Source organism: Somniosus microcephalus, chromosome 23 (assembly GCF_052327205.1).
Source record: "Somniosus microcephalus isolate GS21.2 chromosome 23, FLI_Smic_1.0, whole genome shotgun sequence".
NCBI classification, from domain to species: Eukaryota; Metazoa; Chordata; class Chondrichthyes; order Squaliformes; family Somniosidae; genus Somniosus; species Somniosus microcephalus.
The window spans coordinates 9,398,456-9,416,932 of record NC_141009.1 but is presented as its reverse complement, the minus strand read 5'-3'; the positions used below and the strand labels follow the sequence as shown (position 1 = coordinate 9,416,932).

Here is an 18,477-nt window from a genome sequence, read left to right as displayed (position 1 = left end):
GTTCTGTAGTAGGCAACAATATTTTAGCACTCCTAAACCTAAACTTTGTACTTGTCTGACATCAGTTTGTGTGGTGCAGTTTTAGGTATTGTCTAGTGAAACGCGCACATCTGTACTTAATGCAGATGGCTCCTAGGACTGATTGTTCAAATTTGTGCTATGAGCTTTGCTTGCTAGCTGTGCATAATGGGAAATCACCCGTGCACTATCCTCAATTTTCTCTCCACCAGCTGTGCAAACTTGGGCAAATTCTATTCCCAGTAGTTTTTCTCTCCTTTGCTGATTCTCCCTGTGCTACATAGCACCTACGACAGAGTGGGCGGGTGGGCAACCTGCTGCATAACTTCGGCCAATATTGCTCTTGATCAACAGTTGGAAGGCGCTCAAGGCAATCTGGTGATGACTATACTTTTGATTTTCTCTCCTATGCCGAGGGAAATAATCTGCCTCTGCTCAGTATCTCCTCACAGTGGTGCACCTAACATCAGAGGGTTGTAGGCAGAAGCCCACATGCATCACATCGACCATCCCATAAAGAATCATAGAATAGTACAGCACAGAAGGAGGCCATTCGGCCCATCGAGTCTGCGCCGGCTCTTTTGAAGAGCAATCCAGTTAGTCCCACTCCCCCGCTCTTTCCCCATATCCCTGCAATTTTTCCTCCTTCAAGTATTTATCCAATTCCCTTTTGAAGGCTACTATTGAATCTGTATCCACCGCCCTATCAGGCAGCGCATTCCAAATCCTAACCACTCGTTGCGTAAAAAAGTTTTCCCTCATGTCACCTCTGGTTCTTTTGCCTTAAATCGGTGCCCTCTGGTTATCGACCCTTCAGCCATTGCGAACAGTTTCCCTTTGTTTACTCTCTCTAAACCATTCATGGTTTTAAACACCTCCATCAAATCTCCTCTTAGATAAATTCCAAAAATATTCAAATATAGATCCAATCTGGTTTCCAAAATGGCTTTTTACCATGTTTCTGGTTATGATATCTACACTTGAAAGGGTTACACATGTGCCTTGACAACTGATTTGTCTGGCTTTGCTCGCTAGAGCCAAATCTCAGAGAGTCTGAAACAAAGGGAGAAGCAAATAGAATGTTGGGATACATCGTCAGAGTCATGCATTACAAGTCTACAGAAGTTATGCCGAGAGTTTACAATGCACTGGCCAGACCACACTTGGATCACTGTGTGCCTTTTGATCACAACACTTCAAAAGGGACGTGCATGCTTTAGAAAGGGGAACCTGGAGTTTCCTCGGAGCTGCTCTGACTTTGCCACTGTAACTTTGACTGAAGCGTGGAGGAGACCCGGCTTACATGTGTAAATAGGTTACCACTGCTGCTCTGGTGACGTTCTGGTGATGTAAAGGTGTTGCTTCACTTGCATATGACTTTATCGTAATGATGAAAATAATATGCAGCCCTTCTGCCTTTTCATCTCACTAGTAATGGCAACCTAATAGGAAAAGAAAGACATGCATTTATAAAGCGCCTTTCACGACCACCTTTAGAGCCAATGAAGTACTTTTGAAGTGGAGTCACTGTTGTAATGTGGGAAAAAAATCATCTTCATTGCATATCATAAAAGAAAAAAAAGAAAGCCTTGCATTTATATAGCACCTTTCATGACCACTGGTGCTTTACAGCCAATGAAGTACTTTTTGACGTGCAGTCACTGTTGTAATGTAGGAAACGTGGCAGCCAATTTGTGCACAGCAAGCTCCCACAAACAGCAATGTGCTAATGACCAGATAATCTGTTTAAGTGATGTTGATTGTAAATATTGGCCAGGACAAAGGAACTCCCTGTTCTTCTTCAAAATAGGGATCTTTTATTTCCACCTGAGAGGGAAGACAGAGACTTGGTTTTTAGTGTCTCATCCGCAAGACAGTACCTCCAACAGTGCAACACTCCCTCAGCACCACACTAGAGTGTCAGCCGAGATTTTTGTGGTCAAGCCTCTGGAGTGAGACTTGAACCCACAACTTTCAATGACTCAGAGTCAAAGGTGAGCCACAGCTGACTTCATGTTCATGTACTGTAATTCACAACAGAAGAATTACGTTTCCATCAGCAGACTACAGACTCACTGCTCACTCTCTATATAAACAAGATTAATGATGAAACTGAAAGTCATTCCTCCATTAGACTTTTGTTACAAGCCTATTTATTTACTCTTTAAATCGTGGAATGTTTTATAAATATCTGCAGCAAATCTTGACTTTCAATTTCTTTAAGCCTTTAGTAATCTGGACATATCCATATTGCTGTTTACTGGGTTTGACGATTATACAAAAATGTCATAAACCATCACGATTGTGCTCTGTAATATTGGTCATTCTAGTTACATAGAATATTACTTGAAAATCATGGATAAACATTTCTGAGGGTTGGCCCAGTAGTGCTGTGCGTAGTGAACTGATGTAGTTAACCTTCATGTGGTTGATCTGAGCTGCGATTTGCCTTTGTGTAGTGAGTTACGGATTTCAGTTTGACTATCTTCAGAGTTGTTTCTCCTTCATAGTCAGTGTAGTCTCTGAAAGGTCAACACCACAGCAGTTCTAAATATAAACAAACAGGAAGGGAAACGTTCTCAAATGCTGCAGGAGGTTAGAGTGCTGATCAGCCACTGCTGTTGGAATCTTTTTCTGTCTCTGCTCAACAATTAGCAAGAAGAGATAATATTGTAGTTGCTCCATGGTCCCCCCATGAGTGTATGATTCATCCAGAAGGGAACTGGAAAATCTTTCTAATTTATGCAATGTCAAGCACCAGAGAAAGGTCAGCCTGGAAGCTGGATAGCTTATACTTTCTATCGAAATAAATGTTCCTTTACACCTTTCCTCTGTTTGCCTTGGTTCTCAGAATTCTTTTGAAGGGAAGAGGATGTTTGTGGCGACCCCATGGTGTTACTCAAACAACCCAGTTAAGCAATCACTTCCACTACAGAGCTACAGGGGGGGATTTTATCTCTACCCAGATGGTGGGCACAGAGCGGGTGGGCATTTAAAATTGAACGGTTCCATTTCTTGCTCTATTCCCGCCGATTTCTGATTTTAATTCGATAGCGAAATACTGCGGATGCTGGAAATCCGAAATAACAGCAGAAAATGCTGGAAAAACTCAGCAGGCCAGGCAACATCCGTGGAGAGAGAAACAGAGTTAATGTTTCAGGCCGATCAATATCGAGTTCAACAATTTCAGATCATAACCTCGGCCCCTATCATATTTTTATATATTTTTTATCCACACCTTTGGTTTGTGCCTTTTCCTTTTTCTCTCTCCCACACGGCAGCTGTCTCTCACTCTGCCAGCGCATTTCACACTTCATCTAGAGCCATCCTTTGTTTCTTTACCTGTCCGATTACCATCTCGTCTCGCCTTGAATATCTCTTAATGTCTCTTCACCTCTCAGACCTTCCCTTTTGTTCTTTCATCCCCTCCCCCATTTCCCAGCCCCCAAACTTGCTTTTTAATCTGTTTCATTTCCTGATTTTAATTCCACTGGTTTTGGCAGTGGATGAGGCGCCCACCAGACTCAGGTGAGAGCCTCATGCATAAATGCTAATCAGGGTCCTATGATGTCAACATCATTAGCAAGAACTAAATGTTGGTTATTATTACTAGCGCTCACTTGCTGTTTGGGGATCATCCATTTAAGTCTTTCTGAAAGCAATATGAAAATTAAATCCATTTTAGTTTCAATCACTCCTCCATGTAACTTTACTTTGGCCCTGTAAAGGTTACTGCATCATCCAATTGAGTCTCTCAGCTTCTGTGAAAACCACATTACTACTTGCCTTTCTTTCAATTTAGAAAGATTAGTAAAAAAAAAGTGTCAGTCTTGGCTTAATGGTAGCACTCTCTCTCGCCTGTGAGCCAGGTGCCATCATGTGATGACGTGTTAAACGGAAGCCGGATATAAAAGATCTCATGGCACTATTTGAAGAAGAGACGTGGAATTCTCCCAGTGCGCTAGCTAACATTTATCCCTCAGTCAACACCACCATAACAAAATATCTGGTCATTTATCTCATTGTTGTTTATGGAACTTGCTGTGTGCAAATTGGCTGCTGCATTTACCCACATTGCACCTATGACTACACTTCAAATGTACTTCATTAGCCGTGAAGTGCTTTGGAATGTCCTGAGGTTGTGAAAGGTGCTATATAACTGCAAGTTCTTTCTTTCTTAAAGATTAAAAAAGTTGCAGGCACTAATCATCTACCTTTTTTGGCACAACAACCAAGCTGTTCTTAAGTTTCACCTTAAATTCCTACCTAAGATACCCTTCTTGACCTCATCTTTAACAACAATTGCTAATTCCTTCCTTTTAACCACCATCTTACTCTAACAAGATGAATGGTGATTCCACTATGTGGCTGCAGGTAGGGCTTAAGCATTCCACGTGGATCACAACAAGCCTGTGCATAAAAGTCACCCAATGTTCATGGCATAAGGCCCTTATTTGTTGGAAACAGCTCTCCCAAAACAAAAGCTAGCTAATTGGATGGTGGAATGGATTATTCACTGCTATTAGCTTGTGGATAGGAAACTTTCTCACTCCGTTAAGGGATATTCAGCAAAGCCCACTTCGACCTTCTGGGCAGATCTTTGTTGAAGACATTTGTAAAGCAGCAACGTGGAGCAATACATGTAACTTTACTGGTTGATTGGGTCTACCTACGAAGGATGGTTTATGTTTTAGCAGACCTATCATAGCTGCAGATGTTACTGCTAGCTCTATTGAATTACAACTATTGTCAGTTAGCAGTAGAATGTGAAGGATGCAGAGAATGAAGAAAAAATAGATTATCTAATAGGTGGTATCTTCCTTATTCTTCGACAGATCAGATTCTCCATACACTATTGCAATGGGCCAGTGTTGGGGTTGGCATTCCTGCTGGCAAAAAATATAAATTGCAAAAAGGGAAGGTTTTCTTTGAAAAAATGTTTGTGATCATGATGTCACCACAGTGAAGTATCCACATGTGAGCCTTCTCATTCTTGACAGTATAAAAGGGCCTGTTTCACCCTTGAGTGTTAGCTTGTTCTCCCCAGCACCAGGAGAAACATTTGATATTCACGTATACCATTCGTTTCGCCGAGGGTTTGCTTATGGCACCATTGATACCATTTTTAAAGTTGATGAGTTAAGTTGTTTTCTTCATCTTTCGTCATACAAAAAAACAAAAGTTTAATCCATTTTGTTATCTTCATCTTCAAAAAAAGGAGGGAAATCTTCCTCTCCAACCGTCATCATTTCCAAAATAAAATGTTGTAAAAAGCGAACTCGCGTGATAGTTCCAAGCATTATTTGCGGCTCTCCAGGGCATTCACCATGACAGATGGTCATGATCGTAGTCTCTATTGTCTCTCCAAAATGCATGAAATGTGTCGCTGCAACTTCTGTCTGGACTTCTTTCCCCCCACCAAGTGGGACCAACTTCAAGACATATTGAAGGAGTAAATCTTCAAGAAGTCCCATTGGACACATCTGGCACACTCCAGAAATGTCAATAACCTGTCTTTAGTGCCTCCCTGTGTGTTTCCAGCATACTCTGTTATTATTTCATGTTTCATTTTAATACTAGCCGCTGAAGAAAAATCATTTGCCTATGCCGTAACAGATCTGCCATGACATTGCTCATGGTGATTTGGAGGATATGCTATTTTATATAATAATAATGTTATCAACAAAGTATAATGGGAAAAGTGAAGGGAAAAGTGTTACAAGAAATAAGTGGGTCTGTTACAGGAAATGGACACTATATGAAAAACTTCTCATATATTACTAGCAGATTTCTTGAAGCGTTGCTTCTAGTAAGTCAGAGGATGCCTTTTTTTAATAACAATAGGGATGTTAATAGATGTGATGCCTAATGTGTAATGACTGAAGTGCTACTGGAATTAAGCGTGACATGTACAGGAAGTGTGCACTATACGCAAGACTTTTAATATATTTATAGATGTATTAATATAGGAACATAGCCTATTGGCTATATCTTATTCTGTGAGTAAGCTTATAGTGGGTAAGTGAGTGATTCCTTGGTTATTTATTGGTTCACTTCATAGCTCAATATTTCTACAATCCCTTTAGTGAAGTCTGGATCTGCCTTGGCTCAGAAATAGCACTTACTATTGAGTCAGAAGATTATGGTGATTCTAACCTACACTCCGGAGATTTGAGCATATAATCCAGTCTGATACTTTAGTGCAGTATGGAGTGATGATAAACTGAGGCCCTGTCTGCCTGTTCAGCTGAATGTAAAAGATCCATGACACTGTCCAGGCCAACATTTGTCCCTCAACCAAGGCCACTAAAACAGATCATCTGGTCATTTATCTCATTGATATTTGTGGCACCTTGCTGTGCGTAAATTGGCTGCTGTGTTTCCCTACATGACTACATTTCAAAAGTACTTCATTGCTTGGGGACGCCCTGAGGAAGTGAAGGCACTATATAAATGCAAGTTCTGACTTTTTTTCTCTCTCCCTTCAACTTCTGGATGATGCCTGGTCTAGAAAAGAAGTGGGTGAGCTCAGCTGCCCCTCCAGGCCTGCAGCAAGTAGGTCACTGATGCCCTCTTTGCCAAGGCCAACGACTTTATTACATTCCCCACAGGTTCCAGCAGTCCACAGGAAAGGCTGTTAGCTTTGCTGCCATAGCAGGCTTTACACAATCAACCCCCTACAGAATAATGTCTGCAAAATATTTTCCTGTAGCTTTGCAATGATAAATGTTGTGAAGCAAAATTATATGAATGCAATGAATTTCTTAGTTGCTGTATAATAGAGTAAACAAAAATATTATAATTTTGTTGTATTTGTGATATTGCTGCTAAAATATAATTGCAGCCTTCAAACATTTATAGATGTAATATCCATAATATCAACCTGTAAAGTTAGTCCCAGCATTAATTATGCTTACTGTATAGAATTTCTATTTGCTTAAATTGGACTACAAAATGAGTTAGACCAAATACTTAAGTGGGTGAAACATGGAAGATGAAACTTAATGGAATTGAGGCCAAGATCAGATCAGCCATGGTCTTATTGAATGGCGGAGCAGGCTCGAGGGGCCAAATGGCCTACTCCTGCTCCTATTTCTTATGTTCTTATGGGGGAGAAATTCGGTATCGCCCCGTTTGAGGCGCAATTATCTCCCGGGTGCAAAGTTTAGCGCCTGGCGCTAATTATTGCATCCGACTGCAAACTTGGCTTCTATCGCCCGTGGAGGTGATTGGAGCGCTAAATCAGGTGCTACACACCTCTCTTAAGATGCTAACGCCGAGGAGCGAGGTGCTACCTCAGAGCGCTGGCGAAGCTCATGTGATGTCAGTCAGCAATGGAACACAGACACACTGGCTCCAGCCAGTTCTTAAAGGGGAGGGTTGATCTTGCTCTCCATCCACACCCTACTCATTGCAGCCTTGAATCTCAGCCTGGAGAGACCTGTACATCAAATCTGCTGGAAAGAACAATGGAGAGGCCCAGGGAAAGAGCTCAGCGTGCAGCCCCCATAGTCGCTTCTAAATTGAGGCAAGGAAGGTCAAATCAAACTGAACCTGCAAAGTGGTGCTCAGTACCCAAAACTCCTTCATACTGTGTTGAATCTCTCCAGAAGTCTCTCTCTCTCTCTCAGAATGCGTGGTGCAAAAATGTCGCCGACAAAAAAAGGCAGGAAGCGGCCGTCTTTAACTAGCGCTCCCCCAGTCCCTTCCCGACTGCAAAACGCTCCCCTCAACCTGTCGTTGCTAGCGGCAGGCGGTAAAGCAAGGGGCGTCACTCAATATCCGGTCCGGGGAGCTACCGGGACGTTGCACGCTCGACTGACGTCACGATCTGTGGGCGCAGGAGATCATGGCGGTAGTGTTTAGCGCAGCCACAAAATGTCTGGTCAATTTTGTGAGCGGCGGAAACATCGCTGCACCCGGGCGCTAGTTGCTTTGCGTCCTATTATAACGGGAGGCGCAAAGCAACTGAATTTTTCCCCCTATGTTCTTATATGGACAACTATAAGTATTGCACGTAGGGAGAAAATATGGATGAGATAAGTACTTTGTAAATGGTGTTGAAATAGCTAAGAATTATTTTGAAAGCAACCTAGGGGTTGTAGTAGACTCAGTGTTCAATATATCCAATCATTGCGGAGCAGTAATTTTTAAAAATTAATTCTCGGGATGTAGGCATCGCTGGCAAGGCCAGCATTTATTGTCAATCCCTAATTTCCCTTGAGAAATTGAATCCAACTGAGTGGCTTGCTAGGCCATTTCAGAGGGCAGTTAAGAGTCAACCACATTGCTGTGGTCTGGAGTCACATATAGGCCAGACCAGGTAAAGACAACAGATTTCCTTCCCTAAAGGACATTAGTGAACCAGATGGGTTTTTATGACAATCCAGTAGTTTCATGGTCACCATTACTGATACTATCTTTTTATTCCAGATTTATTTAATTAATTGCATTTAAATTCCCCAGCTGCCGTGGTGGGATTATGAATTCATTAGTCCAGGCCTACTGAATTACTAGTCCAGTAACATTACCACTATGCTACCGTACTGCATAATCAACAATGGCAAATAGAATTCTGAACAAGAAACATTTTACTCATGTTAATGCAAAATTACACAATTCAAATGACTGAATAATTCATTTCTTTAGAGGTGAAAAGCTTCCTGCTTAATTCTAATTCAGTTACTTAATTTGAATTACTGGATAGTTGACATTTTTTTTCTGCGGGGCACAGAAAGAACTTTGAATTGACAGGAATAGACTACAGCCAAGACAACAGAGTACAAGTCAGAGGAAGTCATGCTACAAGTGAAGCATGCTCTGGTCATATCACACCTTGAATGTCATATATAATTCTGGTCATCAAGACACAAGGGAGATATTCAATCGTTGAAGGCAGCTCAGGGAAAATTCAAAAGACCGATCCTTAAGATCAGAGAATTATGAGGAAAGACTGGAGAAACTTGTTTTTCATCTTTGAGAGAAGACAACTGAGAATTGACCTCAAAGAAACATATCAGATAGTAAATGGTGGAGAAAAGGTAGATGCAGAACACTGCTTCAAACTCAATCATGACAGTAGGTTCAAATGAACAAAAGGCAACTCAGGACTGATGCCATGAAGGATGACTAACACATGGAATGGACTCCTGCGTAGGTTAATGGTGGCAAAAACTCTGGAATCATTTAAGAACATTTGGGAATCTAAAGAAGGGTTATTTTCCAGGTTGGATGAGCTAACATGGGAGGTCTTCCTCAGTTACAATTCCACAATATTACATCGATATATAGCGCATGTTGACAATAGATATACATAGTGTATTTTTCAATTAAATTCTAACCTGTTTTTATTACTTCCCTAGGAGAGCCCTAATCCTCTGTGCTGTATTGTATTGTACTTGTTACCTGGGACTTGCACAAGTACTGCCTGAAGGTAAGATGCATTTCATTAGTAACTGTTTACCAATGAAGCAATGACGACAAGTCGATAAAAACATAATTTCTAATCATTTTGGTAACTGCAGAGTATTAGAGAATCTTATTCTCTGAAATTTAGACCTACATAATAAATTATTTTTTTAAACAATTTTATACATGACTGAGAATACTTCCATTAATACAAGGATTGGCCATAATAAATTAAATTAGATTAGTAATTATAATGCCTCAGTAAGGAGATGCACAGTGTGGTGCTGTGTCTGAATCATTCAGATCAGGCAGGTCACAGAATGCCTGGTCTCCGCTAAGCTAGCTGACTTCAGCTTCGGCAGTAGTATGGGCACTACAGTTGGCCTGTATGAGAAACCTACAGAGGAGATTTACCAGGATGTTGCCAGGTCTGGAGAATTTTAGCTATGAGGAAAGATTGGATAGGCTGGGGTTGTTTTCTTTGGAACCTGGAGGCTGAGGGGAGACTTGATTGAGGTGTATAAAATTATGAGGGGCCTAGATAGAGTGGATAGGAAGGACCTATTTCCCTTAGCAGAGAGGTCAATAACCAGGGGGGCAGAGATTTACAGTAATTGGTAGAAGGATTAGAGGGGAGTTGAGGGGAACTTCTTTCACCCAGAGGGTGGTGGGGGTCTGGAACTCACTGTCTGAAAGGGTGGGAGAGGCAGAAACCCTCATCACATTTAAAAAGTACTTGGATGTGCACTTGAAGTGTCGTAACCTACAGGGCTCCGGACCAAGAGCTGGGAAGTGGGATTAGGCTGGATAGCTCTTTTTTGGCTGGCACAGACATGATGGGTTGAATGGCACTTGGAAAACAGTGACAGGATCGGACAAAGTCAACATGGATTTACAAAAGGTAAATCGTGCTTGACTAATCTACTGGAATTTTTTGAGGATGTAACTGGTAAAATAGATAAGGGAGAACCAGTGGATGTGGTGTATTTGGACTTTCAGATGGCTTTCGATAAGGTCCCGCATAAGAGATTAGCGTGTAAAGTTAAGGCACATGGGATTGGGGGCAAGGTATTGACTTGGATAGAGAACTGGTTGGCAGACAGAAAGCAAAGAGTTGGAATAACCGGGTCTTTTTCCGACTGGCAGGCAGTGACTAGTGGGGTACCGCAGGGATCGGTCCTTGGACCCCAGCTATTCATAATATATATTAATGATCTAGACAAGTGAACTAGATGTAATATTTCCAAATTTGCAGACGACACAAAGCTGGGTGGGCATGTGTGCTGTGAGGAGTATGCCGAGAAACTCCAGGATAATTTGGACAGGTTGGGTGATTGGGCAAAAGCATGGCAGATGCAATATAACGTGGATAAATGTGAGGTTATCCACTTTGGTGGCAAAAGCAGGAAGGCAGATTATTATCTGAATGGCAATAGATTGGGAGAAGGGGAAGTGCAACGAGACCTGGGCGTCCTTGTGCACCAGTCGCTGAAGGTAAGCATGCAGGTGCAGCAGGCAGTTAAGAAGGCAAATGGTATGTTGGCCTTCGTAGCGAGAGGGTTTGAGTACAGTAACAAGGATGTCTTGCTGCAGTTGTACAGGGCCTTGGTGAGACCACATCTTGAGTATTGTGTGCAGTTTTGGTCGCCTTATTTGAGGAAGGATGTTCTTGCCATGAAAGGAGTTCAGCGAAGATTCACCAGGCTGATACCTGGGATGGCAGGAATGACGTATGAGGAGAGATTGGGACGATTGGGCTTGTACTCGCTGGAGTTTAGAAGAACGAGAGGGGATCTCATTGAAACTTATAAAATTCTGACAGGACTGGACAGACTAGATGCAGGAAGGATGTTCCCGATGGTCGGGGAGTCCAGAACCAGGGGTCACAGTCTAAGGATAAGGGGTAGGCCATTTAGGACTGAAATGAGGAGGAATTTCTTCTCCCAGAGAGTGGTGAACCTGTGGAATTCTCTACCACGGAAGGCAGTTGAGGCCAATTCATTAAATATATTCAAGAAGGAGTTGGATATATTTCTTAAGGCTAAAGGGATCAAGGGGTATGGGGAGAAAGCAGGAACAGGGTACTAAATTTGGATGATCAGCCATGATCGCATTGAATGGCGGAGTCATAGAGTTATACAGCACAGAAAGAGGCCCTTCGGCCCATCGTGTCTGCGCCGTCCATCAAGCCCTGTCCAATCTAATCCCATTTTCCAGCATTTGGTCCATAGCCTTGTATGCAGTGGCATTTCAAGTGCTCATCCAAATGCTTCTTGAATGTTGTGAGGGTTCCTGCCTCTATCGCCCTTTCAGGCAGTGAGTTCCAGACTCCAACCACCCTCTGGGTGAAAAAGTTCCTCCTCAAATCCCCTCTAAACCTCCTGCCCCTTACCTTGAATCTATGCCCCCTTGTTATTGACCCCCCTACTAAGGAGAAAAGTTCCTCTTTTCTACCCTATCTATGCCCCTCATCATTTTGTACACCTCAATCAGGTCCCCCCTCAGCCTTCTTTGCTCCAAGGAAAACAACCCCAGCCTGTTTAGTCTTTCTTCATAGCTGAGGCGCTCCATCCCAGGTAACATCCTGGTGAATCTTCTCTGCACCCTCTCCAAAGCAATCACATCCTTCCTATAGTGAGGCGACCAGAACTGCACACAGTACTCCAGCTGTGGCCTTACCAGCGTTTTGTACAGCTCCATCATAACCTCCCTGCTCTTATATTCTATGCCTCGACTAATGAAGGCAAGTATCCCATATGCCTTTTTAACCACCTTATCTACCTGTTCCGCTGCCTTCAGGGATCTATGTACATGTACACCAAGGTCCCTCTGACCCTCTGTACTTCCTAGGGTCCTACCACTCATTGGCCTAGAAATTCAGTATAGCCACGTTCGGGGCGCTACAGTCGGGCGGCCGCTAAAGTTTGCGCCCGGCGCAAGTTCGCGCCACCTTCGCCGATATTCAGTCGCATCGCCCCAAGAGGTTCCTGCTACGATAAAACAGGCAATGCACGACTATCATTAGGCGCTAAGCCGGCGGTCCGGGGCGATACCCCCGAGGGCGGGCACAGCGCAGGTGCGGCGAGTTGCTGATTGACGGCAGACACTCTGGCGCCGGTCAGCTCTTAAAGGGGGAGGGTGGACTTGTCTGGCTGCCATGCCCTGCGCACTGCAGCCCTGAAGCAAGGCCTGACCAATGCTGGTTCATCAGTTCTACGCCCTGGACCATGGGGAAGCCCGCTATTCTTCCAAATCCCATTGTACGCTCTTGCTGCTTGTCCAGGGTCATGGGGAAGGAGATGTACTGACGTCTCCTTCTGAAAAGGGCATTGTTCACCTGTCGGATGCAGCAATGTACCGCGAACTGGGAGATGTTGGCAATGTCCCCAGTAGCGGGAGCCGGTGGCATAGAAGTTGAGAGCCACCGTCACCTTCACTGCCACCGACAGAGACGTCCTGCTCCTCAGCTGTGGCTGCAGATCTCTGCGAAGCAGGTGGCAGAACTCAGTGACCACCTCCCTTCTGAATCGCAGCCTCCGAACACACTGCTCCTCAGACATGTTCAGATATGAGAACTGCTGGCGGTATACCCTGGGTGGGTAAGGCCTCCTGTGCCGACACCTGTTGGCCCTTCTCCATCTGGCCATGACTGGCACTCTCTCACGGCATCTCTGATCCCTTTGAATGCAATGCAGAAAGCCAACGTTTCCACCCATTGTAGCCCCCATTACAGTATATGTGGCGACTCAAGGCTATGGCACTGAAAGTGAAATCCAAGTGCAAAGCTCTGGCCTGAAGCCAGAAGTACCTGTGCGAGCGCTGAGTCAAAGCAGAAAACTCTCTGCCTTTGTCTCTCACACAGAAGGATTGGCACAAAATGGCTGTCACTTATAATGCAGGAGGAGTCCCCTTTAAATAGCGCCGCCCGCACCCCGCAGCGACTGGGAACCGTTCCCCTCTACCAGTCGCTAGGGGCGCCAGGCGCAAAGAAGGGCGGCGCCACTGAAGTTCCGGTTTGGGGCGCACAAAGGGCGTTGCACGATGAAATGACGTCAGGATCTGCGCGCGCAGCTGAGCGCGCGCAAAGACTTTGCGCCAACGCTAAATCTCTAGTGAAGTTGGGGAGAGGCGCAGATCGCGCTGCGCCCGGCCGCTAGCCACCTAGCGCCCAACATCTCCTCCTCCTAAGGCGCTACCGGCTGGCGCAAGCAACTGAATTTCTAGGCCATTGTGTATTCCCTTGCCTTATTTGTCCGTCCAAAATGCATCACCTTGCACTTTTCAGGGTTAAATTCCAGTTGCCACTTTTCCGCCCATCTGACCAACCCGTTTATATCGTCCTGTAGCCTGAGGCTTTCCTCCTCGCAATTTACCACCCCACCAATTTTCGTGTCGTCTGCGAACTTACTGATCATACCTTTTACATTCTCATCCAAATCATTTATGTAGATCACAAACAGCAAGGGACCCAGCACCGATCCCTGAGGTACCCCACTGGACACAGGCTTCCAGTCACAAAAGCAACCTTCGACCATCACCCTCTGCCTCCTGCCACTCAGCCAGTTTAGGATCCAACGTGCCAAGGCACCCTGGATCCCATGGGCTCTTACCTTCTTGACCAGTCTCCTATGCGGGACTTTGTCAAAAGCCTTACTGAAGTCCATGTATACCACATCCACAGCATTTCCCTCATCCACACACCTAGTCACCCCCTCGAAAAATTCAATCAGATTGGTCAGACATGATTTACCCTTGACAAAGCCATGCTGACTATCCCCGATTAATCCTTGCCTCTCCAAGTGGAGACTAATTTTGTCCCTCAGAATCTTTTCCAATAATTTCCCTACCACAGATGTTAGGCTCACTGGCCTGTAATTCCCTGGTTTATCCCTGCTACCCTTCTTGAATAATGGTACTACGTTAGCTGTTCTCCAGTCCTCTGGTACATCCCCTGTGGCCAGAGAGGTTCTGAAAATTTGTGTCAGAGCCCCTGCAATCTCCTCCTTTGCCTCACACAGCAGCCTGGGATACATCTCGTCCGGGCCTGGGGATTTATCCACTTTTTGGCCTGCTAAAACCGCTAGTACCTCCTCCCTCTCGATGCTGATATGTTCAAGTATATCACAGTCCCCTTGCCCGATTTCTATGTCTACATCGTCTTTCTCCATAGTGAACACAGATGCAAAAAATTCATTTAAAACCCCGCCTACATCATCTGGCTCTACACACAGATTGCCACTTTGGTCCCTAATGGGCCCTACCCTTTCCCTGGTTATCCTCTTGCCCTTAATATACTTATAAAACATCTTAGGATTTTCCTTTATTTTGCTCGCCAGTGTTATTTCATGGCCCCTCCTCGCTCTCCTAATTTCTTTTTTAAGTATGCCCCTGCACTTTTTATACTCCTCTAGGGCTTCCTCCGTCTTTAGTCTTTTGTAACTGCCAAAAGCCCCCCTTTTTTTCCTAATGCATTTTTGTATATCCCTTGTCATCCAAGGTTCCCTTTGCTTGTTGGTCCCACTCTTGACCTTTACGGGAACATGCTGGCGTTGTACTCTCTCTATTTCCCTTCTGAAAGCCTCCCACTGCTTTGATGTGGATTTTCCTATAAGTAGCTGCTCCCAGTCCACTTTGGCCAGATCCTGCCTTATCATATTAAAATCGGCCTTCCCCCAATTTAGAACCCTTATTTCCGGGCCATCTTTGTCTTTTTCCATGACCACCTTAAATCTCACCGAATTATGGTCACTGTCGCCAAAATGCTCTCCTACTGACACTTCCACCACTTGCCCGGCTACATTCCCTAGAATTAGGTCCAGTACCGCCCCCTCTCTTGTAGGACTTTCTACATGTTGGCTCAAAAAGCTTTCCTGGATGCACTTTAAGAATTCTGCACCCTCTAAGCCTTTCACACTCTGACTATCCCAATTAATATTGGGGAAGTTGAAATCCCCCACTATTATTACCCTATTATTTTCGCACTTCTCTGAGATTTGCCTACATATCTGTTCCTCTATCTCCCCCTGACTGTTTGGGGGCCTATAGTACACTCCCAGCAAAGTGCTTGCCCCCTTTTTGTTTTTAAGTTCTACCCATATGGCCTCATTAGAGGAACTCGCTAATATATCATCCCTCCTTACAGCAGTAATTGACTCCTTAATTAATATTGCAACACCCCCTCCCCTTTTACACCCCCCTCTGTCTCGCCTGAAGATTCTATACCCCGGAATATTGAGCTGCCAGTCCTGACCCTCCCTCAACCATGTCTCCGTGATAGCAACAATATCGTACTCCCATGTGTTCAACAACAACTTCAGTTCATCCACTTTATTTGCAAGACTCCTTGCATTAAAATAAATGCCTTCCAGCCTTGCCATATTCCCTTTTGCCTTCACATATTTGCTCTGCCTTCCCAGCTGACTTGTTTTTTCCTCAGTATTTGGCTGTAAATCACCCCCTACTATAGCTCCACTCTGTAGCCCATCCCCCTGCCAAGTTAGTTTAAACCCCCCCCAACAGTGCTAGCAAACCTCCCCGCAAGGATATTGGTCCCCCTCTGGTTCAGGTGTAAACCGTCCGACTTGTACAAGTCCCACCTTTCCCAGAAGCAGACCCAGTGATCCAGGAAACTAAAGCCCTCCCTCCTGCACCATCCCTTTAGCCACACATTCATCTGTTCTATCTTCCTATTCCTATACTCACTGGCACGTGGCACCGGGAGTAATCCAGAGATTACAACCTTTGAGGTCCTGCTCTTTAATCTTCTACCTAGCTCCCTAAATTCTTGCTGCAGGACCTCATCCCTCTTTTTACCTATGTCGTTGGTACCAATGTGGACCACGACCTCTGGCTGTTCGCCCTCCCCCTCCAGAATGCCCTGCAGCCGCTCAGTGACATCCTTGACCCTGGCACCAGGGAGGCAACAAACCATCCTGGATTCACGTCTACGGCCACAGAAACGCCTATCTGTTCCCCTTACTATAGAATCCCCTACCACTATTGCTCTCCCACTCTTTTTCCTCCCTTCCTGGGCAGCAGGAGCACCCCCAGTGCCAGGAAGTTGGCTGCTGCTGCCTTCCCCTGATAAGTCATCCCCCCCAACAGTATCCAAAACGGTATACCTGGTTGAAAGGGGGATGGCCACAGGGGTCTCCTGCACTACCTGCCTGCTTCTATTGTTCCGCCTGGTGGTCACCCATTTCCCTTCTGCCTGTGCAGCCCTACCCTGCGGTGTGACCAACTCACTGTACGAGTAATTCGCGACCCTTGCAGCATCGTGAATGCTCCACGACCCATCCACCCGCAGCTCCAGCGCCCCAAGACAGCCCGTTAGTAGCTGCAGCTGGATGCATTTCTGGCACACGTGTTGGTCAGGGACACTGGCAGCGTCCCTGAATTCCCACATAGAGCAAGAGGAGCATATCACGGGGCTGGGCTCTCCTGGCATGACCTACCCCTTTAATCAATTTAAATTAAATGAATTCAATACCACCAGTAAAGTAAGCCTTACCTGGTCTCTGGAGCCCTTTGTAGGCCCGCTCTACCGCTGAAGCACCCGCCGAAGCTCTGAGGCCGTGCCTCACCTAACTCCCTGACTCACCCAACTCTCAGCACTCTGTTGAAACTGCACTCAGTGCAAAATCGCCCTTCAAAGCCTGTTTTTATAGGCCCTGAATCAAAGACTTGCTGAGCCCAGCTACAGAGAACCAGGTTAACCAGATTACTCCAGTTTCCCTTGTTAACTGCCTTCAGCTGCTCTGAGTTGTAGGACTTGTTTATCCCTTTTTAACCCTGCTTAAAGCTGGGAAATTTAGATTTTAAACAGTAAACAGTACCCAGTAAATGTGAAAACAAACAAAAGTTTGATTTCAGCAACCAGTTAAGACTCCCTGACTCACCCAACTCTCAGCACTCTGTTCAAATCGCACTCGAGGGGCCGAATGGCCTACTCCTGCTCCTATCTTCTATGTTTCTGTGCCGTAAATTTCTATGATTCTATGCACTAGGAAGGAGGGCAAAGAAAAAAGAAGTTAGCAAGATTTCCATCATATTGAGCAGACAGATTTAAGATAATTGGCGAAAAATCTAGGGGGGAAATGAGAATTATAATTTTTACGCAGCGAGCTGTTATGATCTGGAATGCGCTGCCTGAACAAGGTGGTGGAAGCGGATTCAACAGTAACTTTCAAAAGGGAATTGAATATATACTTGAAAAGGAAATATTTGCAGGGCTACGGGGAAAGAGCAAGGGCGTGGATCGAATTGGATAGCTCTTCCAATAGCCAGCACAGACACGATGAGCTAAATGGCTTCCTTCTGTAGAAAATTGAAAAAAATATGTATGCTGAGAAATAAGTGAAATGATTAACTGTTGCCTACTAGTGCATTGCTTTAAATAAAACACGCATGTAATATATGTGATACTTGTACTGTTATGTAGCAGTCCCTACACACACACACAATATGTGGACGAATTAAGGGTCAAGTGTGTGCAGTAGATCCTTACCTCACCTGAAGTCACAGAATCTACCAGGTCATACCATCAGCAACAGTGTTCAAAGCAAAAGAAAGTAAAAACATAAATTATTAACTAAAAAAAGAGAGGCAGCTATTACAAGGCTATTAAATGTTCCATAATTTGGTATTTGTAATAAAGCAAATACAGGAAACTTTGTACCATCCGGCACCGACGGGACCGAACTGTTGCCGTCCCATCAAAACTGCCAGACAAACCAGCGCTAATGTTGAAACATACGGAGATTTTGAGCTCCATATCTGGCAACAAACCCTGTTGCTTAGCAACAGCTTCTAAACAGTCGGCCGTACCTTGCAAGCGTCTCTGTAGCTTAGCAACAGCTTCAGCGAGACCTTGCAGAGCCTGACTGGTGAAAAAAAGCAACAAAAAGAAAAAAAACCTAACGAAACGGCTCCTGATTTTTGCCGGTGGCTCGAGCATTCCGGACAGTTAACCTCCGGATAAGTTTCCTGTACATTACATTTTTCCATGTATCCCATGATCTTCCAACTTATTTTTCCCGTTTGCTTTATTGT

General features: G+C 44.6%; 1 protein-coding gene across 1 annotated transcript in view; it reads left to right on the top strand.

Moving 5' to 3' along the window:
* The window catches only part of LOC147101631 (uncharacterized), a 688,387-nt gene that overhangs the window by 23,629 nt on the left and 646,281 nt on the right, over nucleotides 1-18,477 (top strand). Inside the window, 1 exon segment of the mRNA XM_085965351.1 lies at nucleotides 9,381-9,451. Within this exon segment, the coding sequence (XP_085821477.1) occupies nucleotides 9,381-9,451 (71 nt within the window).